General features: G+C 45.2%; 1 protein-coding gene and 1 long non-coding RNA gene across 5 annotated transcripts in view; one reads left to right on the top strand and one right to left on the bottom strand.

The window, feature by feature from the left end:
* GCNT2 (glucosaminyl (N-acetyl) transferase 2 (I blood group)) overlaps positions 1–24,462 on the bottom strand; it is a 95,785-nt gene that overhangs the window by 27,177 nt on the left and 44,146 nt on the right. The window contains exon 1 of one of the 4 annotated variants that reach the window (XM_044258766.1): positions 8,471–9,649. The exons of the other annotated variants lie outside the window; for them this stretch is intronic. Within the exon in view, the coding sequence (XP_044114701.1) occupies positions 8,471–9,395 (925 nt within the window). The 5' untranslated portion in view covers positions 9,396–9,649. Of the gene's footprint in view, positions 1–8,470; positions 9,650–24,462 lie in introns of those variants that run through there. 4 annotated transcript variants of the gene reach the window in all.
* LOC122912718 lies at positions 9,875–13,012 on the top strand. Its single transcript, XR_006385668.1, has 4 exons — positions 9,875–10,040; positions 11,270–11,425; positions 12,363–12,524; positions 12,808–13,012. It is a non-coding gene; the product is annotated as an uncharacterized LOC122912718 (long non-coding RNA).

Here is a 24,462-nt window from a genome sequence, read left to right as displayed (position 1 = left end):
TAAAGCTTTGCTTGAACCTTCGCTTTGTATCAGCCTCGCTCCTTTAATCCACAGACCCATTATTGGGCCGTAACAAGGACGATGGGAGCTATTTTAGTGGTTTCAAAAATTCGCACCGATTACATTAAGGGAAATTAAAATGACAAAGTGCCCATCCCAACGTGTGCACCTGTTGCACATTTTCCTGTACTTTCTCCCGGTTTTCTTTCTTTTTAAGATTTTATTTATTTGACAGAGACACAGCTGAGAGAGGGAACACAAGCAGAGGGAGTGGAAGGAGGAGAAGGAGATTCCCACCCAGCAGGCAGTCCCATGTGGGGCTCGATCCCAGGACCCTTGGGATCATGACCTAAGCCAAAGGCAGACGCTTAACCACTGAGCCACCCAGGCACCCCCTCCTCCTGGTTCTCTTTGGGTATATATCTATATCCAGTTGTACATGGTGGTGGAGTCATAGAGTAGATATTCTTTTGTAAAAAGATACTTAAATTAATTTTATTTAACACCTTGAGGATCTCCTTAGTTTAAGAATTAGAGGTCACATTAAGGTTTTCTTTATGTAATTCATATTACTAAGTAGATGAAGACTTATCCTGTCACTTTACACTCAACGTTTCCCTTTAATTCTCAGAACTTGATTTTTTTTAAAAAAATTTGCATAAGCTTTAAGTAATCTCTACATCCAGCATGGGGCTTGAAGTCATGACCCTGAGATCAGGAGTCCCATACTCGACCAACCTGGCCAGCCAGGTGCCCTCCTCAGAACAACTTATTAAGTAGCTGTGTTAATCCGGATGGTACAGATGAGGAGTCTGAGGTCAGAGTTACCCACAATCACCAAGCTAATAGGGACAAAGCTAAAATTAAAATTCATCAGCAGGTTTGTCTCATTCCTGAGCCCTGGAGGTATTTGCTCAACAGCACTTTCCCATTAGCTCTTTGTACACCACCTCTAAAACATCCTCTACATGTAATCAACACTGTCCAGTTTTTCCTTATACACTCTCACTTTTCTTTGTCCTGGTGGCTGTCTTTTTTCCTCAGTCAAGGAGAGTGTCTGGAGGAAATCAACACAACCAACATTTGCTACAGATCTATAAATGGGCCAGTCTCCATAAAAGAGGGTCTAGAGCAGCGGTATTCAAAGTGTGCTTCCTAGACAAGAAGCATCAGGATCCCCTGGGAACTTGTTATAAAATAGATTCTAGGGCTTGCTCCAGACCTGCTCCATCAGAAACTCGGGGCGGGGCTGGGGGCAGTATTCTGCTTCACCAGGCCTTACAGCAGATTTTGGGACTCTGTCCGAGAACAGCCTTGCACTATACACATGATCTTCCTTAATACTTTTAACTTCTCCAGGAACTAAGTGTTATTTATTATTCCCATCATTGCAGATGGGTAAACTGAGGGTCAGCACACACTAAGGCCAATATCACATAATTAGCAAATAATGGAAGTCAGGACTTCAACTTTTTTGGTCTGACTCCCAAGTCCTTTTCGTTAAGTATCATGTGGACTCACTCAAAGGCAGATGGAAGGAGATGCTGTTGCAATGGTTCAGAGAGCTAGTGTAGAGATACTCATGTTACAGAGACAATTTTGACATCAATTATACATCTACTAGGGCTTTGACATGCAAAATAATTTATGGTGTTGCTTAAAGAGTCATTGAAATGTACTATTATGTTTTTGCTTAAAAAAAGGCAACTATGGCTTCTAGAAAATACTTGTCTTATACAGTCGGTAGACAGTGATGGCAGGTTGAAAGAATGTTGGACAAAGGGTCTTGCCAGTTCTGAAATTGTAGCTACATTAATCCTTTCCGCCAGAATTCAAGCCATGTTAAGCTCAGTGAATATTTACCAATCATAATGGTACTTATATTTAATTACATCTTCATATATACTTTAATCCAATATCTTCTGTCTTGCATAATGTTGTTCTAGAGATTAGGAATTAAGAGTTAATTAACAGCAGTGTTTCCGGACTATCTCCTTCACAGGGGTGAGGGCAAAGAATGTTTGGGCACAGATTCTCCAGTAAAGATGTTCCAAACATTACAGCACAACCAATGGCTTCCAGCAACATAAATGAGCCCTTCAACTGCCTACGGCTTCAGCAGATCTTAATTATGCAAATAGTAGGCAACCTGCCTAAGGTTTCTCTACCAGGAGCTCACCATTTTATGATATAAACTCATCAGTCGGGGTACTGGAGAGCTATGATGAATTGTAAACTATAAACCTTCCCCAAATTCCTGGCCTGAGAAGAGCCTCAAGCCCTTTTGTAATGGAAGAAAAATAGGCCCAAAGGCCCAAACCACTGATATAATATTTTAAAAATCACACCCAAACTCATTATGTGTATTTTGTATTATCTGGCTATACAAAAATGGTATCATTTTATTTTTTTATTTAATTTTTTAAAAAGATTTTATTTATTTATTTGACAGAGATCACAAGTAGGCAGAGAGGCAGGCAGAGAGAGAGAGAGAGAAAAGGAAGCAGGCTCCCTGCTGAGCAGAGAGCCCAATGGGGGGCTCGATTCCAGGACCCTGAGATCATGACCTGAGCTGAAGGCAGAGGCTTAACCCAGTGAGGCACCCAGGCACCCCTTTATTTAATTATTTTGAGAGAGAGAGAAAGAACGCGCATTCATGGTGGGGAGGAGTGGGGTACAGAGAAGGAGAGGGAGAGAATCTTAAGCAGAGTCTATGCCCAGCCTTGATGAGGGAGCAGGAGGCTGGCTGAGAACGGAGCAGGGGCTGGCGCCTTGCACCCCCTCTCCACCCACTCCCCTTGGTAATATGTGTGACATTTCACAGGCACCCCTGACTGCCCGAAGGAAGAGCAAATGGTTATCTTGCAGAGATCACAGTCCTGCAAGGCAGGAGTCTCTCTTGGTTTACAAATGTCCTTGAGATTTACAACAAAGAAGTTACCTTATCAATAGCCCAATTTCCAAAGACACATAACTCAGTTCCTCAGGCCCTAACGTCACCCTCCCCTCCATAAAAAAACCGAAGGAGACGGAGGTAGAAGGAAAAGTAAATAAAGTTAAATTTCTTTCAAAACCTAAATCTCACTAACAAGGACGCCTGATAGCAGGAATGTCACATTCCACCAGGAGACTCCCAATTGTCTTTATGTTAGTGCCTCATTAGAGGGAAAGTGGCCTTGGCTTGATAGTAACCAGGCCTTCAATATCCTGACAGTCTTCTTTGCCCCAATAACCTTTCTGAACACCCCTTTGTCCTCACCTACCCAACTCCTGAGTATATAACCAGCCACTCCTCACAGGCCCAGGGCAGCCGCATCTCTGCCTGCCCACGGGTCCTGTCCCCGTGCTCTAATAAACCACCTTTTTGCACCAGAGGCGTCTTAAGAATTCTTTCTTTAGCCGTCGGCTCCGAACCTCACCCCACCGAACCCGACCTAGGTTCGAGAACTTCATCAGCCTGACATGGGGCTCAATCTCATGACCCTAAGATCATGACCTGAGCCAAAACCAAGAGCTGGATGCTTAGCTACCCAGGTGCCCCCAAAGTGATATCATTTTAAAGTTCTGTTAAATGGATAAGAACCCATGAAGTTTCTGTGGGTTGTCCTCTGGACACACACACACACACACACACACACACACACCCTCAGCTTTCTGGTAGACCTGACTGTTCTATGACATTCATGAAGACAGGACTCCTTACACCAGGCCATCAATGTTTCTAATTCCCGGTCATTGGTACAATCAGCATGACTGAATGCATCCTTTGTGGTTCTAGAAACTCACTTCTAAATTTAGGAGGATGTACAGAGCACACAATGCATACTTTGAAAAGGACTGGGACTGATCCAGCCCTGCCCAGATTTAAGGGCCTGGTAACCTTTCCGTAGAGAACACATACCTCCTCAATGGCTCACTGTTTACGTTTGCCGGGAGCTACACCTGGAGAAATGTTTCAAGTTTCTTTCTATTGTTGTCTTTCCTAACCTTTCATTTCCTTATACTCAGGTTTTTTTTTTTTTTCTTTCTTTCTTTTTTTTTTCCCTCCTAATCCCATTGCTGAGCAGCAGCCTAGATCAAATTAAAGACAGCAGAGTAGGCCAGGAAGAGGTCCTACCAGCAGGACTGGATGGGCAGCAGTGCTCTCCCTTGGAACCAGATGAGACTGCATGAATGGCCCAGGGTGACTACCTGGAAACCAGGGTTTTGTTTTTTGTTCTTTTTTTTTTTTGAGGAACTCTGCCCTACTAACTTTCCAGCCGGAACTCTGGGGCTTGCCAATTCTACAAGGTCTTTCTGATACTGTTATCTTCCCCCTTACTGATACCATTCGCAGGACTTGTGGTGGAATGGATACCTCCAAGCAGTATCTTTACTTCCTGTTTCTCTAATCCTTCCTATCGAAAATTCGCCCCACCCCACCCGGAGACAACAGTTGTGTCCTTTGAAGCTTCAGGTAACTATCTAGCCCCTCCCACAATCTGCCCCACAAGCTACAAACCCTCGAGTCAGGCACCGTCGTAGGTGGTGGGGTAGTGATGGGGAAGACTCGGACGGTGGTCCTATTTCAAAGACAATCATCCGATTCCATACCCTTCAGGAACCCTTCAGGAGGGGGTAGGGCAGAGGAGATGTGCGCTTGGCGGGAAATGATAATCCAGTGCTTGCAGGAGGGCTCTCCAGGAGAGGAGAACCCAGAGCTGAAGTACCACCCATCTGGGAGGTGAGTGACTCGAGATGGCTTCAAGAGGTGCCATCCCAGACGGATTAGAGAAGATGAACTGGAGTCAGACAGAGATGGTCAGAGGGATATCCGAGAGAGGACATCGCAGAAAGCCCCTCACTTCCCCCAGATTAAGTGAAAATTGCCAAAGCGTGGAGGGTCAAGCAGTTGTTGAAACATCAAGTCTGAGGCATCAAGTAAGAAAAAAATCAAAGTAGAGAGATGAGTCAGGGATGCGGAAGGGGGAGGAGTCAGGTCATGGAGGTCACGTCCCAGTAAGAACTTCAACCTGATCTCAAGATAGTGAAAAGCCAAGGGAAAGCTCCAAGCAAGGAGACAGCAGGTGTACAAACCTTCCTGAGAGCGCCGTGCACCTGCCATTGCTGTGTTCTGGGAAGCAAAGATCCCTGCGGACTTTGTTCCACTGAATTGTTTGCGTCCAGGTTATGGAATGCTTCCAAATTAAGAAAAACTTAAGCATTTAAATGAAAAATTAGCTTCCTAAATATCTGCATATAACCTATGTAAATACGGAACATATCCAGAAGTCCTTTGTTTCTCACTTACAGACAACAGGGTGCCTAAAATGAAGATCATCTTTCTTTTTCTGTTTATTTTGTGGTAAACTTAAAAACAGTATATGTGGGGCGCCTGGTAGCTCACTGGGTTAAAGCCTCTGCCTTTGGCTCAGGTCATGATCCCAGGGTCCTGGGACCGAGCCCCACATCAGGCTCTCTGCTCGGCAGGGAGCCTGCTTCTCTTCCTCTCTCTCTGCCTGCCTTTCTGCCTACTTGTGATCTCTGTCAAATAAATAAAAAATAAAAAATCTTAAAAAAAAAAAAAAAAAACTATAGGTAAAAGTAAAGAGAGGCGCCCGGCTGGCTCAGTCGGTAGAGCATGTGACTCTTGATATCAGGGTTATAAGTTTGAGCCCCACCTTGGGTGTAGAGACTACTAAAAAAAAAAAAAAATCTTGGGGTGCCTGGGCAGCTCAGCCATTGGACGTCTGCCTTTGGCTTAGCTCATGATCTGGCCAAGGTCCTGGGATCGAGCTCAGCCTGGGGCTCCCTGCTCAGCGGGGAGCCTGCTTCTCTCTCTCCCACTCCCCCTGCTTGTGTTTCTGCTCTCCCTAGCTCTCTGTCAAATAAATAAATATAATCTTTTTTTAAAAAAATCTTTTAAAAAAAGGGAAAAAACTTCTACTCATTGTAAAGACAAAGTCCTCAAGACACTTCACGGTAATTAGGCTCAAAAGACACTTCACAGTCATTAGGTTCAAAGTCTCAGCATGTTTGTTTCCTCCCCTCACAGGCCTTTAGTAAGAACATGAACTAAAGAACACCTCCCATTTCCACCCGCTCACAGAGGGAAGAGCTAGACCAAAGCCCATTCCAGATAGGGATGGAGGAAGCTGGCACAGAAGGGTGTGTGGGGTTGGCAATCCGTTCAGCAAGGACAACTTCCTGTGACTCCAGCCAGCACAGTGGCCCTGCTAAGCCTCAGCAAGTTCACTGTGTTCACACACACACACACACACACACACACCCCTAGCACTCCATATTCCTGCTAACCTTATTCCAGCTTAAAGAGGTCCGGTAGAACTTACTTCACACTGTTCTTCCCTGCTCCCCACCCCCCTTACCTTACCCCCTTTCTGAGATTCTGCAAGAAATTTGCTTTATTTATTTGTTTTTTGAAAGATTTTTATTACTCTAGGAGAGCACACCTGAGTGCGTGCGAACAAGCAGTGGGGAGGGAGAGGGGCAGAAAGACGCCACACTGAGTTTGGAAACTGACCCAGGGCTCTGAGATTGGGACCTGGGCTGAAATCAAGAGTTGGACACTTAATTGACTGAGCCCTCCGCCCCCCACCCCAGGCACCCAGAGAATTTGCTTTAGATACAGGAAAGGAGAAATGATTATCCCCTCCTTTTCTGGTGCAAGCTCAAACTTCAGGTCATACGGATCCAGGATTAGACCCCAGCTTTGCTTGGACAAGCTGAGGAGCATGTCACTTCGATCTCTCTAAGCCTCTTTTTCTCCCTCTGTGCATGAGGGTAACAGTGATTATCTCTTATAATTGAACGAAATGATGTAGAACGCACATCTGGAGCAAACTCCATCAACCAAAACAGTATTAGAGATGCCACCAACAGCATACTGCTGTGTGTTTAAACTTTGTAAACAATAAGAATGAACACTCACTACACTCTGGTAAAGTGTTTACTCCCCTCCTCCAAGTCTTTGTGATCTGACAATTTCGTAGCCCACAGGATAGAAAAGGTCTCTGTCCCCAGTCACCTTGCCTGTCCTCTTTCTGCCCTGAGTAGACTTCTGTGGCCACCACTCCAATGTGGCTCTAAGGAATGCTGGGTCATTGAGAAAAGAGTCACTGCTATGAATCTGCTTTCAATTATGAAGCTAGCTTCAAACCGCTCTTAGATGTGTCCATGATACCAAGACTCCGTGTAGAAGCAGGGAGTTTTTTCACATATGGCAGGCATTAGGGTCTCATTCACACAGGGCTGACAGCCACAGCCCTGCTGTCACAACAATGGAAACTGGTTTATTGGGACATCACCAGGAACAGGTGCTACAGGTCACACAGGTGTTCTCAGACAACAGACAGAAAACAGAATTTTGAGAAGAAACTCAGTCCCGAATCAAAGAGGGAAGCCGGTGCTGTTTTCTGCCTTCAGTGGCCTGGCAGACCTCAGACCCCTTTCCAAAGGATCATAAACAATGGAAAAGACTTCGCAGTCTATGAAATCAAGAGACTGCAAAGTGGAATTTCCAATAATCTGTGACTTCGAAATTGAGAATTAAGTTTGGATCAACTCCCACTGTTGATCCCCTGTGTTCATTTTCCCCATTCTCCTCGACAACAAGCATCAGACGGTTCTTGTTGAACCGTTGGTTGACACCTGGGTACTAGGTCAGGTCTTAGGTTAGAGACGTTTAACTGAAGAGCTAACTTATCAACTTCCAAAGAAGATTCACAGATTCCAAAAAACAGTCCGAGCGGCTTTGAGCGATGACTTTGAGGATGAATGGGATACTGTGTGACACGGTCTGAAAGGAACATACCTATTTCAAGTCATAAATTCTAGGATGCTTATTAAAAATCGATTTCAACACGCTGTAGCGGTGCTTATCAAGGACGATGAAAAGCATCCATTCACGAGACTGAGCTAGTATATGTCAATTATGCCTCAATTTAAAACACACACACACACACTCACACGCCTGAGCTACAGGATCCACGATCAAAGACAGCTCTGCCAGAGCTCCTGCAGCTTCTCATGCTTCTTAGATCACTAGACTGCACACAGTTATAAGACAACATAGTTGGCACTAAGCTGGTCACTAAAAACAACCAGACTGAGGCACCTGGGTGGCTCAGTCATTAAGCGTCTGCCTTCAGCTCAGGTCATGATCCCAGAGTCCTGGGATTGAGCCCCTCATTGGGTTCCCTGCTTGGAGGGAAGCCTACTTCTCCCTCTCCTACTCCCGCTTGTGTTCCCTCTCTCGCTGTCTCTGTCAAATAAATAAATACAATATTTAAAAAAAAAAAAAAAGCAACCAGACTAATAGTTTTTTTTCTACGCTTTAAAGTTCTGGTTTTTGTTTTTTGTTTTTGTTTTTGTTTTCCAAATAATCTCCAATGAGTCTGTTCTCTAGAAGCATTGGATATTAGTGAACTCAGTCTATGAATACGAGAAAACTGGAATGCACATCGGCACATACCTGGAATCCTATTAAGTGTCACCCAGAAATGTTCATCGGGGCTATAAGTATCTTTCGACCAGTGTAGAAGATCAATGGCCCTTTTGTCGTGGAAGACAAAGTTGACAAACTCTCTGGTCAGGGCCACATAGGCAGTGCCAAAGTAGATCGTCAGCTGATGTGGAGGTGAGCTTTTCAAAATATTAGTATTTTTCACAAAAGAGCCATCTTTGCCTATGTGCTCCTGGTGCACGAACTTAGTCCGTCCAATGGCGTGATCAGGGGGCAGCACCCCTGGGGTGATGTTTTTCCCTTTAAAGCTTTTCAGATACCGAACTATCTCCTTGTTGGTCTTCAGGGGGAAGTCTTGCCCACACGTGTTGATGGTGTACTTCCAGGGCACCTCGGACGCGGCGAGGTCTTTGAGGCAGTTCAGGTCAGCCTGGAGCCTGGAGATCCCCCCATAGACAACCGGCTCCATCTTGGAGGCCAGGAAAGCATTTGGGAAGCAGCTCAGCAACTGCTCTACTGACTTCTTGAATTCAACGGTGGCCTTTTCATCCACGTGAACGCAGTAGACATTCTGGGGCATGTAAACAGCTCGGAAGAGCCTCTGGAAAGTATCAAAGTCCTTATGGATGACCATGACATAGGCCAACGGGAAAGCAGCTTCCTCTTCCGACAGGGGGCTGGTGATGTAGTGATTCTGGGTCAGGTAGTCCTTGCACGGGACGCTCCCCAAAGGTGAGGGCAAGGTCCTCCCCCACAAAAAAGGAGGCTGATCTCCTAAGGCGTAATCACAGGCATGAATCCCCAAGTACTTGTGCCGGGAGCCATTCAGCGACCCGAACCTCGCCGGCAGGTGTAACTGGCTGTTATAAAGTATCACAAATAGAAGCGCACTGAAGACCGCGAAAGCAAAAAGGCAGTACCTCCAAAAGTTCATTATTTTCACTTCCCTGGGGAAGGACGCGCTCTCCAGGGACTGAGAAATGACCAGTCCCCGAAACCGCGAGTGGGGAGAGGTTGGATCGACCGCTCTTCCCGGTCTTGAATTCCGACCGGCTTCTCCCGAGGGCTGGAGTCCTTCAGTCCTGATGCACTGTCTGCCCCAGCGCGGCGTCCATCCTCCGCGGCGGCGCCGGCGGGAGGAGATGCTGCCAGAGCGCGCCTGGCTCTTGCGACCCGGAGGTGCTGAATCCGGAGCCGCGCTCTGCGCCGCGCTCAGCCGGCCCGGCGCTCGCCCAGCCCAGCCCCGCCTCTGGGAAGCCCTCCTCATTTGCATGCGAAATGCAAGTGGCGGATATAGCAAATTGCGTTCTGGAATGGACTTTCCACGGGGGCTGAGTTTCCCTCGCTGCGCCCCGCCCGCCTTCGGTGCCCCGTACTCCGTTCCCACCTCCCTGCTCTTCGCCCGCTCTCTCCTCGCCTTTTCGAGTGAAGAGCGTCTACTTTTTCTGCTTCGCCCCGGCAACCTGCTAGCAGCCCTTGCAAAAGCAGAACATTTAGGACTTCTGCCCCCTCGGCTTTATTCGTCTTCCCTCTTTTGCATTTCCCAGTGTTATTTCTACCTCTGGGCACACAGACACAGGTAAGAAAAAAATGCACTTGTACTAGGCCTATGCAGAAGACTGTCAACGGCGACAAGAGTCTGTGGCCAGGTGGGTGTTCCTGGGTTAAATCAGACAGTCTGATCATGTTAAGTAGCATATACATGTGTGTGTAGGCTATGGGAAGAAAGGAAAAAAGAATTACACTCTTAGAGTATGGGATGAGGGCAGAAGGAACCTAGCAGCGACTTGTAACGTTAAAGCGTCAGTGTGGCTGACATAAATGAAATAAACACACCTTTCAGTTTGCACCGCCCAAGGGAAAGGTGATAGTCATTGTTCCCAGAAAGTTGGTTCCCCTTTCACACAGAGCTTCAGATAACGTGAACTCTTGACAGGGCGGTTATCTCCAGTGTGTGGAGTCACTCACCCGTGGTCTTTCAAAAAGTCTGACATCTTCAGATCTGAGGTCATTTCATACAAATCAAAGAAGTCTCCTTCCCACCCAGCCCCCTCTTCTCCCACTTCCTCACTCTGAAGAAAGAACAAAGGCTTCGGGGCTGCTGCAAAATTCCTGGAAGTACCAGTCAGTGTAATTCAGGGGAGGCAGGAAGGGAAGCCCAGCAGGTCCGGTCACATTACAGAGGGCTTGTCATAGCTCACCTGTGAGGGTGGCTGGAGCACTCCGCAAACGTGGAGGGCGCTGGAGACATAGGAGGGTGGTAAGGACGCTCCTGGGGGAAGCAACTCGAGCAGCCACAAAAGAAAATCAATGGTGGCAGCCACAGCAATAGCTAAAAGTGGCCTGGTCCCCTCTCAGACCGCAGTCACCTAGCCATCCTAACTTTCTGGGCACCAGGTGGCTGTTGGACAGGTGCCTCTGTTCCGAAAGCAGGGTATAATGCAGCACTCTCCCTGCCCCCTTTCTATCCCACACCCCTCTTACTCTATGAGCACTTGGAAAGGAGTCCCGCCGGGATTCCTCCCCTGCCCCTGTAACCACCACACCAGCATTCGCGGTTACCTCTCAGGGCCCAGCTGGGGTGGACACAGAGCTCCTAGAATGTTCATGAGAACTACGGGACTGGAAGCGGGGAAAAGTTTCCACCATGTTCTCAGAAAGCCCCAGAGAGCCCCGCCTTTCACTTTCACGTAAAAGTGGATTACTCTAATCCACGGAGCTAATGAATGACAACAGCGGCCTGGAGATGATGGATATCGATTTAGAAACAGACTCAAAGATCATCTAACATGACCCTTTATTTTACAGATGAGGAAATGGGAGCCAAGAAGAATATTTTTTCCCAAGGCCATTCAGCTGGACAGAAGCCAGAAACCTTCACTCTGCAGCGCCCTTGTCCAGATGCTGAAGCCAGTCTATTTGGCTTCTAATCCCTGTTAGTCAGTGACCAGCTGCGAGACCAGGGTAAAGTTACTTAACCTCTCTTAGCTCCGGGTTCTTCGTCTGTGAGATGGAAAAAAAAAAAAAAAAAATCACAGGGGTTCCCGTTTCTCGCGGTTGTGAAGAACTGTAACCGAGATGACTTCTGTTTAGGGTTTGGGTGTACGATCCCGTGTGTTCAATACGCATTACCAAGTACTGTTGTCACTTCTCTTTTGAAAAACAGCCAACATTTCTCACCAGGTGAATGACCTGATATTTTGACTTCTGTTCTTAATAATAGAAAAGAGAAACATTTATCCTGTTAAGGATTTCCACCGGGTTGATTTTATTCCCACTCTTTTCCTTCCCCATCCCTAGCCCCCTTTGGCCCAGACAAAAAGCAGAAATACTGCTTGAGGAAGGGAAGAATGTTATGGTCCATTTGGATGCCTTCACTTGCCCTCATTCTAATTAGAACTACACCCTTTTCTGCAAAATACATCCTTGGCCAGACTTGTGGAGAGCAGGAGGGGAAGTGCCAAAGGGGAGAGAGGGGGGAGGCCCAGGGCTCTCTCTCCTCACAGGTTCTGTGGGTTCTTCCCTCTTTGTGCCCCGAGCCTTGGCCCCACAAGTGGGAGCGCCGCCGGAATGCCCACCCAAAACAAACTCAACCAATCTTTAATCAGGATTTAGTCAAAGCAGATTGCACAAGGGGTGCGGAGTGGTGCAAGGTGATTTCCAGTTCAGAACACCGGTTCCCCCAGAAACCCTTCTCTGGTCTGTCCTACCTCACTTACAGTTGTGTAGATGAACAACCAGACACGAAAATGGGATGCCTGCTAAGCGCTTAGCCCAGCGGGTAGGTTTGTTTTGCTTGGTATCTGTGGCAACCGAACAGGCATTTTCTTCTAGCAGATCGCTGGGCGGGCTGAGCTGGTAACTTCCAACCAGTACGTTATTTCTGCTCTGTTCATTCTAGCTGGCTTCACATACTGAAAACTGTCACCACGTGTCATCATTGGGTATCCCAATCCCTGCCTCTCTCGGTCCCGGGATCATCTTTAACATCACCAACAAGGGGGACAGCACTGGACAGCCGCTTGCCACACACCATCAGCTTAGCTCAATGTGAGAGCAAAAGGTGGGGCTCTCTGGGGCTTTCTGAGAACATGGTGGGAACTTTCCCCCCCTTACAGTCCTGTAGTTCTCATGAACATTCTAGGAGCTCTGTGTCCACCCCAGCTGGGCCCTGAGAGGTAACTGCAAATGCTGGTGCAGTGGTCACAGGGGCAGGGAAGGAATCTGGGCCGGACTCCTTTCTAAGTGCTCATAGTTCTCCTTGACCTCAGATCACTCCTCCTAGCTTAACTTTTGCTACCGAATCAAGGCGATGCTTTCTGATGGATCCCTTCATCTCTGCCAAGGGTACACCCGTCGCTGTCAGTCTGGCAACCTGAAACACTTGGGCTGCACGGGAGACCCAGAAAGCGAACAAGATCTCCCAGCAACCAGAACAACGACCATAAGGCTGTGGACTGGACTCACACAGTGGAACATGTTGAGGATGGCAAATGTAAGAAGGAAGAGAAGCTGGTGGAGGAAGGGAAAGATCGGGCTGGTAAGTTCACGAGTGGTAGCGAACACTTGGCCAAGGGGTCACGGACATAGAGGGAGAGTGGCGACCACAGGGAAGAGCCTGGGTCCCACTTAAAGAAAGCAGCTCCCTCTCTGCACCGGCTGCTAACGCCATGCTGGTCACGGGGCCAGGATGCCAGCTCCTCAGATATTTTAAGAGAAGTGAGAAAGCTGAGTTTTATATATATAAAAAAATCCCAAACCCTTTAAATGTTACCGAGTCACTATCACATTTGTAAGACACAAGTGTATGCATACATTTACGCCCCCAGAGATTGCATTTGGCCCTAAGGATGCCAGTGTATCATCTTTGCTTTAAGCATTGAAGGTCATGTACTTTGAATCTCTCTTGAGACTTAGTCTATTGGACTCTTAGTTTTGACGACACAATTGTAACAATCAGACTCAGAACTGAACAGATAAGAAGTCACGGATTAAAAGAGGGAGGTAGCCCTGGGGGATCGGGACACCCTATTGTCAGCAAGAGGTGATGGACAGAGGATGAAATGGAAGGTTCCAGAAAAACTACGGGAGCAGAGCAGCGCACGATCATTCAATGAAAGGATGGCTGGCATTCATACAGCTCGGTGATCATTTTATCACTGTCGGTCAGGACCTCCAGCATTTGTAAATTATCAGCTAAGTTCATGTTACTGTGAAAGGGCTTGACAACCGTAAAGATCGCTGCAAACATTGGGCCAACCAGACCTTGCAAACGAGCAGAGTGCTAACATTTAGGAATAACATAACAGGAATATAAATGTATTTGTCTTATGCATACATGCTTCAGATGCTATTTAAAAAGTCATCTATTGGGGGCGCCTGGGTGGCTTAGTGAGTTAAGTGTCTGCCTTCAGCTCAGGTCATGATCTCAGGGTCCTGGAATCGAGTCCCATGTTGGGCTCCTTGCTCAGTGGGGGTCTGCTTCTCCCTCTCCCTCTGTCTCCCTCTGCTTGAGCTCCCTCTCTCTCTCTCAAATAAATAAATAATATCTTTAAAAAAATAAAAAGTCACTTGTGAAATGTTTATTCAGAATCCTTTTCTTTTTCTCAGATTTTATTTATTTACTTGACAGAGATCACAAGTAGGCAGAGAGGCAGGCAGAGAGAGAGAGAGGAGGAAACAGGCTCTCCATGGAGCAGAGAGCCTGATGTGGGGGTTGGTCCCAGGACCCTAGGATCATGACCTGAGCCGAAGGCAGAGGCTTTAACCCACTGAGCCACCCAGGCGCCCTCAGAATCTTTTTTTTAATTTACCATTTCCTGTACAAAGTGGGAGGCTTTTGGTTATTTAATAAACTCCCCATTATGACAAAACTGTTTCTCTGAAAGTATTAGACAATTGTGCTGACCACACGATCCTATATCAGGCATCAGCATTTTTTCTATAAAGCGCCACATAGTAAATACTTTAGGCATGTGGGACTTTTGGTCTCTGATGCAACCACTGAGTGCTGCTTCCCCAGCACGACAACAGCCATAACAATACCGGCCTGTGTCTTTTTTTTTTTTTTTTTAAGATTTTATTTTTATTTATTTGACAGAGAGAGAGATCACAAGTAGGCAGAGAGGCAGGCAGAGAGAGCAGGGGAAACAGACTCCCTGCTGAACAGAGAGCCCGATGTGGGGCTCAATCCCAGGATCCTAAGATCATGACCTGACCGAAGGCAGAGGCTTAACCTACTGAGCCACCCAAATGCCTGGGCCTGTGTCTTACTAAATTTTCGTCTATGGACACTGATATCTGAAGTTCATATAATTTCCACGTCACCAAGTCATCTTCTTTTGTTTTCCCAATCATTTAAAAATGTAAAGTCACTCTTAGTTTGTGCATGTTAGAGAAATGGGCCAGATTTAGCCCAGGGGCTGTAGGTAGTTTGCTGATCTCTCTTCTAGACCGCAATTGGGATCCTCCAAGGCCCACATTTTGCATTACTGGAGTCTTTGCAACCACCTAGAATTTCTGTATCTTTGCAGATAAAGAAACGTGAAATGAGGGCAAACAGTGATGTTGGTCATCCTTTTACTTGCATGAAACTGCTTACGTACACCATCTGGGTTAGAGCGCGGGGCACTGGATTACATGCCTCAGTATCCCTCTTTCTTCTAGAAAATGGAGATGCTAAGAAAAGACTGACCCCATAGGATTCTAGACAGATTTATCTATTTATCTATTTTAAGATTTTATTTATTTATTCGACAGAGAGAGAGAGAGAGTGCCTGTGCACAAGCAGGCAGAGCTATAGAGTGGGTAGGAGAAGCAGGTTCCCAGCTCGGCAGGGAGCCTGATGTCTGGCTCCATCCCAGGACCTTGGAATCATGACCTGAGCCAAAGGCAGAGGCTTAACTGACTGAGCCATCGAGGTGCCCCAGGTTCTAAAGAGTTTTAAACAGGTCGGGACATAAAAAGAGCTTAGAACAATGCACATTGAATGACTCAACATAAGAATAAGAATGCACGTAAGAATGACTCAACACATCTAAGTCCTCACTCTGTTGGCAAACTTGTCTCACCTAGGAAACTACCAGTCCCGTCCGCCTCCCAGGTACGTTTAGTGAAGCAGAACATCAATGCTTGAGGGTCATTCTGCCACCTAAAAGAGCCTGAGACAGGCAGGAGCCCTCAAGGCCACTGTTATCATGGGCGGCATTGGCCTCTTCTGCCCTGTTCCCCTGACTCAGGGTGGGGCAGCGACCCTTTATTTCCAACTGCAGCCTCTTTAGCCTGTTTTTCCAAACCACATCCAAGTGGTTACCCCTCAGAGTGCCAGCCTGCTGGGGCATCCCACAGAAAGGTTATGATGGAGACAAACACACAGCATGGTGGGGAAGACTAAGGCTCTGGAGCCGGGTTTGAGAGAGGGTGGCACCTGCATGGCCCAGTCCATTAAGCAACAACTCTTGGTTTAGCTCACATCCTGATCTCAGCGTCATGAGATCGAGCCGCACATCTGGCACCACGCTCAGTGTGGCACCTGCTTGTGATTCTCTCTCCCTTTCCCTCTGCCCCTTCCACTTGTGCTCTCTCTCTCTCTCTCTCAAATACACAAATAAATCTTAAAAAAAAAAAAAATCAAGGCTCTGTTGCTTACCCTGAAAAGGTCTCTTGAGATCACTTTGTCTTAGTTTCCCAATTTTTAAAAAAGGAGTAGTCCTTTTTTATCCAAGTGGTGGAAAGTAAATCTGGCTAAAAAGACTTCTTCTGCATCTTCTCCCACTATGCCACACACCACCACCACATTCTTCTGGGGTCACACGCCTTTTCCTACTTCCCTAGAAGTAGTATTCTTCAGAAAGCAAAGTTCTCTCCCTTCTGGGGTGAATTGCCCAGATTTAATTCTAATTGCCCAAACAGAAACAAAAGTGAAAGCCAAATACAAAACAGAAACAGAAATTTTTATCTTCGGTTATATTCTCTTAAATTTCAAGGAACAGAATAGGTGACTGTCTTTCTGTGCCGGTCTCCTTTGAGAAGAAAAGATTGAAGATTCATGATGAGATCTTGCATGTCCAAGGTCTGTCCAGATCTGGGACAGTCTTCTGACACCCTCTGACACCAACCGCCTCCCAACTCCTCCACCTCCACAGTTTTGAACATGCAACTGACATTGCAAGGGGATGGTATTTCCATCAAGAAACAGTATTTTATCTTTCAGCAGCTGCCACAGAACTCTATCTTGAAGATATTCCTTATCTGTTGAACATTTTCAATAAGTGGAAACAAAACAGTCTTAAAATAGAGATAGGCTAAAATAGAGTGGCTCCCTCCAACTTCTACTTTTAGTAGCCCTATTAAATTCTTGACTCTTGTTCAGTTTATTCAATCCACTGTCCTACTAGCTTCTTTCCCACAGAACCTGTCATTAACTTGAGTTTAGACAGTTTATTAGGGCAGAGGGCTTGGATCCATCCCAAAAAGCAGACACTTCTTCTTTGCTAGACATTACAATGCTGGAAGAAATTTGTCTCCAAGATATGTCCTGTGTTTGCATTTCTTCGAAGATCTTTGCATTTGATTCTCCCACTGGTTAAGGCGGGCTCAGATTCCAATTTTACATGTACCAATTTATCCTTTTAAATGACTTCCTTAAGCTTTATCCTTTCTCCTCACAAACAATGGAAAAATTGTTATAAATAGAGTAGGCTTGGTCCCAGTCTGCTTTGGTTAGGGCCCTCGTGACCGGTAGTGAGTTTCAATGACTACCCTTCAACAAGTCTTCAGTATGATGGAACCTGCCTTACTAAGTGGTTTGATTGTAACTTGTTTCCAGTTTATTGATCAGTGTTGTTCTATGGAACAGGAATACCTAGGGTGCTCATTCTTGACCCTGAGATGACCCACCTGGGCTTTGGGAAGTGAGCAGGAATGTGTTGGGGCAATGCTTAGGGTAACCATCTGTCCCAGTTTTCCCAGGATGGAGGGATTTCTGGGGATGTGGGATTTTCAGAGCCCAAACTGGGGAAGTCCTGGGCACACCAGGATGAACTGGTGACCCCAGACAATAGCAGTCCTGCCCACTCACAGCTGAGAGGTATTTGTTGGAAGAGTATTCAGTAACTGATCAGTGTGTGGGGCATCTGGGTGGTCCAGTTGGTTAAGGGTCTGACTTTTGATTTCAGCTCGGGTCATAATCTCAGGGTTGTGAGATCAAGCCCCCCCCCACCTCCCCTTCCACCCTGCCCTGTGCAGGGCGTGGAGCCTGATGAAGATTCTCTTCCCCTCTGCTCCTACTCTCTCTTTCTTTCTCTCTCTCCCTAAAGGTGGGGGTGGGGAGGAGGAAAGCAAGAAAAAAGAAAGGTTAAAGAAAAAATACCAGGGGCACCTGGGTGGCTCAGTTGGTGACGCATCTGACTCTTGATTTCAACCCAGGTCATGATCTCAGGGTGGTGAGACTGAGTCCCGCACTGGGCTCCTCCCTTCAGTGGAGAGTCTGCTGGAGATTCTTTCCCTCTGCTCCTCCCCCTCCTTGTGAGCTTGCATGTGCCCTGTTCCTCAAAAATAACTGATCAGCATGGAAGGGAAAGAAATGTTTAAGCCATTGATCTGTGTAGGAGAGCGTGCAGACCATCAGAAATCTCCAAGCTGTAATCCATAAAAACTACATAACCCTTCCCAACATATCCCGTAACACTGAGGAATGGCGACAAAACGATTAGTGTCTGTGGGACAGCTTCACAGTGAACCAAGAAGAACACACATAAATTGTTCTGTCTACACGGATGTTCCCCAGTGGATATAAGAACGTCTTCATAACAACCTACATAATGAAGGAAGAACTCAAAAGGAAAATAACTGTTATTATAGTGTTAACGGATTCTGAAATCCCGCACCCCTCCACATCCCCTGTGACTTGAGAGGTTTTCTTTCTGTTACGATGAGACTAACAGAAAAACAGGGGCTCTTAAGAATGGAAACACTTATTTTAACGTTTGCAATAAATGGGCAATAAAGCCAGAAAAGGCTCACGTATTTGCAGAGCAGCAGAGTCAGCCAGCTATTTGAGCTCTCTGACTCTCAATTTCCAAATTTGTACAACCTTAGGACTGGACGTAGAAGCTCCCTCAGGCTTCCTTCGGTTCTAAATGATGTGATTATTCTAAATTCTGCCCAGAATAAAGAGGAGGCTGTTTTTACAGGAAAACTGCACTGGGAAATTTTGTTTAGATTCAGTAAGTGTCGGGGGAAAGTCCAAAATGTGGTAGGATAACTGACCCGTGATATAATCAAGAAGTCTTGGAGGTGGGTGGAGGGCAGTTAGCTCAGACAGACCAAAGTCCTGGGAGAGGAGGAAACCAGAAGGGGGTGTGCAGCCCCTCCAGGAGGCCACCAGAGATCTAACCAGGATTTCAGGGTCTAAGCTAGGCAGTTTTCAGGTCGGATGTGGGAGAGCATTTGGAGACCTGAACAGGAGGGCCTTCCTTTTGCAGACCCCCAAGGAACTCTGACTTGAAGACAGAATTAGAGATTTTCATGAAGAAGGAATCCTGTGAGGATTGGGCTAAGGAAGTGGGGGGGGAAGGAAGTGTCTAGAAGAGGGGACTTATGATTGCAGGAAGCTAACTGCATTGGGATGATCTGAGTATCTTTAGCCTACTTAATTTTTTTTAAAAAGGCAGTTTTGGGGTGCCTGTGTGGCTCAGTCCATCGAGTGTCCAACTCTTTGTTTTGGCTCAGGTCATGATCTTGGGATGGTGGGATCAAGCCCTGCATTGGGCTCCATGCTCAGTGAGGAGCCTGGTAGAGATTCTCTCTCTCCCTCCCTCCTGCCCCTCCCCTGCACATGCACACACGTGCGCTCTCTCAAATAAATAAATAAATCTATATAAAAAACGACAGCTTTATTCTTCAAAATGTTCACAATTATGTTCTTATCTTTCAAATCTGGCTGAAAAGAAAGATTATGGGGGAATGAATATCATCCATCTGTTCTCTGAAAACATGGCACTGATATAGATACGGGATAAATATATTCTGGGGGACACTAATATAGATATGGGATAAATATGGGGGAAAACCTGCTACTCATGGCTTTGTCCAAAAGCATCTCGAGAAAGAATGTCATATACTCTGCAGGTCAGAGCATGAGAGAAAGACAGGCTTGTATGTAGTTCAGGCATTGAGAAATCACATCAAGAAATAGTTAAGTTGGGAAAGTAACTAATACATGTACTGTTTTGGATATAACTTTCTAAGATTGCAAATAGTCTACTCTGAGTCTCAGAGGAAAAAAAAAATCATCCGAAGTCTTAGCAAGATCACTTCCTTGACCAACTGATGAGTTTTTTCCATGAAAGAAGCAGCCTTAGGGGGTGTGTGGGTGGCACAGTCGATTGATTGTTCGACTCTTGGTTTCGGCTCAGGTTTTGATCTCAGGGTCTAGGGATTGAGCCCTGCATTGGCCTCCACATTTAGCCAGGAGTCTGCTTAAGACTCTCTCTGCCCCTTCCCACTGTGTGCTCTCTTGCTGTCTCTCAAATAAATAAATCTTTTTTTTTTTAAGTCTTTTTTTTTTTTTTTAAGCAGCTTAATGAAAGCTCAGATCTGGTCTTTAAGGCAGGGGCCTCTACTGTTGGGCTGTTCTTTTTACTTCTTTGGTGCAGAATAAGGCACCAGTTTGGTAAACTCCGAGCTGGTAGAGCTAGCTCCGACTGGAAGCACAGTCTGGCTTGAGCCCATGCTGTTCCCAAAATAAGCTTGGCATTTCAAAGCATTCCCAAGGTGAGCAAGATGCTTTGGAAAAACTGAAGGAGAGAGAACAGTCCCATTGCTGTTGACTGGGAGCAGAAAGGACTTCAGGAAATGTCCCAGAGAGGCTGAACATGGCTAGAAAATGCTATCTTAAGTTGATCTCTCAGAATGCAACAAAGGAATCTAGGGAGTGTGTGTGTGTGTGTGTGTGTGTGTGATGATGATGATGGGGGTAGAACGTGAGGCAATGATGATTTGCAGCTGACCGGGTGGCAGGGATGAGCAGTGTATTAAAAATTATTTCCATTTAGGAAGAACAATACTGGAGGTATCACAATCCTGGATTTTAAGATATACTACAAAGCTGTAGTAAACAACACGGTATGGTACTGGCACAAAACAGACGCATAGATCAATGGAGCAGAATAGAGAGCCCAGAAATAAGCCCACACTTATATGGTCAATTAATCCTTGGCTAAGAAGGCAATAATATTCAATGGGGGGAAAGGCAGTCTCTTCAACAAGCAGTGAGGAATACTGGATAGCTGCACGCAAAAGAAAGAAACTGGCTTTCTTACACCAGATACAAAAATAAACTCAAAATGCATTATTGACCTAAATGTGAGACCTGAAATGGTAACATTCCTAGAATAAAACATATAGAATAACTTCTTTGACATCAGCTGTAGAAACATTTTTTTTTCTCTAGCTACATCTCCTCCAACAAGGGAAGCAAGCAAACTTGATCAAATGGGACTACACCAAAATAATCTGGCACAGCGCAGGAAAGCAGCAAAAGACAGCCTACTGAGTGGGAGAAGATATTTGCAAATGATCTGTTAAGAGTTAATATCCCAAGTAAACAAAGAACATGTAAACTGAACACCAAAAATACCCTAATCCAGTTAAAAAATGGGCAGAGGAAATGAATAGACATTTATCTAAAGAAAAAATACAGATGAACAACAGACACATGAGAAGAAGGCCAACATCACTCATCATCAAGGAAACACAAATCAAAACCACAATGGGATAGCTAGCACCTCACACCCATCATTATGGCTAAAATAAAAAACACAAGAAATAACAAGCGTTGGCAAGGCTGTGGAGAAAGGGAACCCTTGTGCACTGTTGGTGGGAATGCAAGCTGGTGCAGCCACTGTGGAAAACAGTATGGAGGTTCCTCAAAAGAATTAAAAATAGAATTATCATATTATCCAGTAATTCCAAACTGGGTATTTACTCAAAGAAAACAAAAACAGTAATTCAAAAAGACAAATGCACCTTTATGTTTATTCTAGCATTATTTACAATAACCAACATACAGACGTAACCCAAGTGTCCACCTATAGATGAATGGATAAAGATGTGGTATATAGACACAATGGGATATTCTCAGCCAACTGAATGAATGAAATCTTGCCATTTGTGAAAGTATGGGTGGACCTTCAGGGTATAATGCTAAGGGAAATGAGTCAGGAAGAGAAACACAGATACCATAGCCTTTCACACACAAGTGGAATTTAAGAAAAAAAAATACAAAGAAAAAAGAGACAAATAAAAATGCAGACTCTTAAATACAGAGAACAAACTGGCAATGTTTGGTGGGGGGTATTATTAGATAAAGGGGATTAAGAGTACACTTATCTTGATGAGCACTGAGCAATGGATAGAATTGTTTTTGCTTGTTTATTTGTTTAAAGATTTTATTTGTTTATTTGACAGAGATCACAAGTAGGCAGAGAGAGAGGAGGAAGCAGTCTCCCTGCTGAGCAGAGAGCCCGATGTGGGGCTCGATCCCAGGACACTGAGATCATGACCTGAGCAGAAGGCAGAGGCTTTAACCCACTGAGCCACCCAGGTGGTGCCCCTGGATAGAACTGTTAAATTGTTATATTGTACACATGAAACTAATATGACACTGGATGTTAATTATACTTGAATAAAAAAATTATTTCCATTTAAGTCAATTCAGTAACTATTCTTTTTTCTTAAGATTTTATTTATTTGACAGAAAGTGAGAGAACACAAGCAGGTAGAGGAGCAGAGGGAGAGGGATAAGAAGGCTCCCCACTGAGCAGGGAGCCCCACGTGGGGCCCCATCCCAGGACCCTGGGATCATGACTTGAGCTAAAGGCAGTGGCTTAACCGACTGAGCCACCCAGGGGGCCCAATTCAGTAACTATTCTTTTTTTTCCCCAGTAACTATTCTTATCTCACTGGATGCTCACTATGTCTGGCTGCCCAAAATATAAAAGACCCCAAGAGAGATTATACAGTTCAGTCAGAGTAATATGAGATTCACATTCATAATTATAATGTAGAGAAGAGTTACGACAAAGGTTTACAAAGTGTATAGTTGAAAAAAAAAATCAAGGAAGGCTTCCTAAATGACAAGTCATTGGATACGGACATATTAAAACCATTATTTAAACGTGAGAGATGGAGGAGAATGGCCCATGTAGAGAGAATGACCTGAACAAGATAAGTGCCAAAGGCAGGAACACGAGGCACACTGTTTTTTTTCCTGGGAAAGCATCCGCGGGGACTGACAGTGAGGTGGTATTGTGATAATGAGGTGATATTTACCAGGAATATGCTGATACCCAACATGCCATGTTGAGATGTTTATAGAGAGTAATTCAATAAGCTCTCGGAACTCCTTAAAGCATTTGGGATTGAGAAGTTATTCTTAGAGGCATGCCTTCATTAAAAAAATATGTCAAGAGTGTTCGAATGGTCTGAAGAGAGAGACCTGGGCTGGAGAGTGCACTTGGGCGGGTTCAACAATCTGTTAGAGTGTACGACGGGCTGGAGTTAGAGCGGTAGTGATGGGAACCGGGAGGGTGATAACTCACTAGAAACCATCCCAGACAGAATGTACAGAATGTGCTGATTAGATAGGGGGGCAGGAAGCCATTGGCTAACTGGAGAGAAAAGTAGTGGCAGTCACCGAGATTCTGAGAAGTGGGTCTGTGGGGAGTAGGGAGGTAGAAGGCGGAGCATGTCACTGGGAGCCTCAGGAAGAGATATCCAAGAGATAGGGAGAAGTGTGTGAGAGGACCTGGGGAACACGAAGCAGGGTAATGACTCATCAGCACCCAAGCAGTGATGAGCTGTAGACATAAATTAGAATCACCAAGGGAAAGAGAACATTAAGAGCCAAAAAAGCAAGACTCCAGGGAGATGCTTACTGAAAATTCCAAGTTCCCTAATTCTGAATTTCTCTGAGAAGAGTGACTATAAAATCAACCATTAACCAACTCTCAACTCAATAGTCAATAACCAGGAGTAAGACCAGAACAAAATTATCTCTCTAAATATGAGTTTTTCACAGAGGGATTCTAAAAGCAATGCCCTTTAACCCATTTGGCAACATGACAGCCTTGACATAATGTTGGAATCAGAGCTGAAAAAGTTAAAAATAGAACTACCCTCTGACCCAGCAATTGCACTGCTAGGTCTTTACCCAAAGAATACAAAAATACTATTTCATGGGGGTACATGCACCCTGATATTTATAGCAGCATAATCTACAAGAGCCAAATCATGCAAATAGCCCAAGTGTCCACTGACTGATGCATGGACAGAGAAGATGTAGTATCTATATATGATGGAATATTAGTCAGCCATAAAAAGAATAAAATCTTGCCATTTGCAATGGCATGGATGGAGTTAGAGAGTATTATGTTAGGAGAATAAATCAGAGGAAGACAAATACCATATGATTTCTCTCATAGGTAGAATTTAAGGAACAAAACAAATGAGCAAAGGGGAAATAGAGAGAGAGAGAGGCAAAACCAAGAAACAGACTCTTAACTCTAGAGAACAAACAGATGGTTAGCAGAGGGAATTTGGGGGGGGTGGATGAAACAGGGGAAGGGGATTAAGGAGGGTACTTGTGATGAGAACCGGGTGGTGTACGGAAGTGTTGAATCACTATATTGTACACCTGAAACTAATGTAACACTGTAGGCTAACCCACTAGAATTTAAATAAAACTTAAAAAGACAATGTACCTCCTCAAACATGTAATTTGTAACTGTAATTAAAAATGAATCAATAAATAAAACTAGATAGTCCTCAAGAAAAAAAATTTCCATGACAAAGTATTGTTCAAAGACTACGGGCTTTAGCCTTTGATAATGATCTCTTTGTGGCTCTTACTCTATTGCCTTTCTAAGTAAAAATGACTTTTATTATTTACTTATTTTATTTATTTGAGAGAGAGAGAGAGAGCATGGTGGGAGAAGCAG

This window comes from Neovison vison, chromosome 1 (genome assembly GCF_020171115.1).
Source record: "Neovison vison isolate M4711 chromosome 1, ASM_NN_V1, whole genome shotgun sequence".
Lineage (NCBI taxonomy): Eukaryota > Metazoa > Chordata > Mammalia > Carnivora > Mustelidae > Neogale > Neogale vison.
The sequence above is the reverse complement of the archived record's forward strand: the minus strand, read 5'-3'. Positions and strand labels throughout refer to the sequence as shown.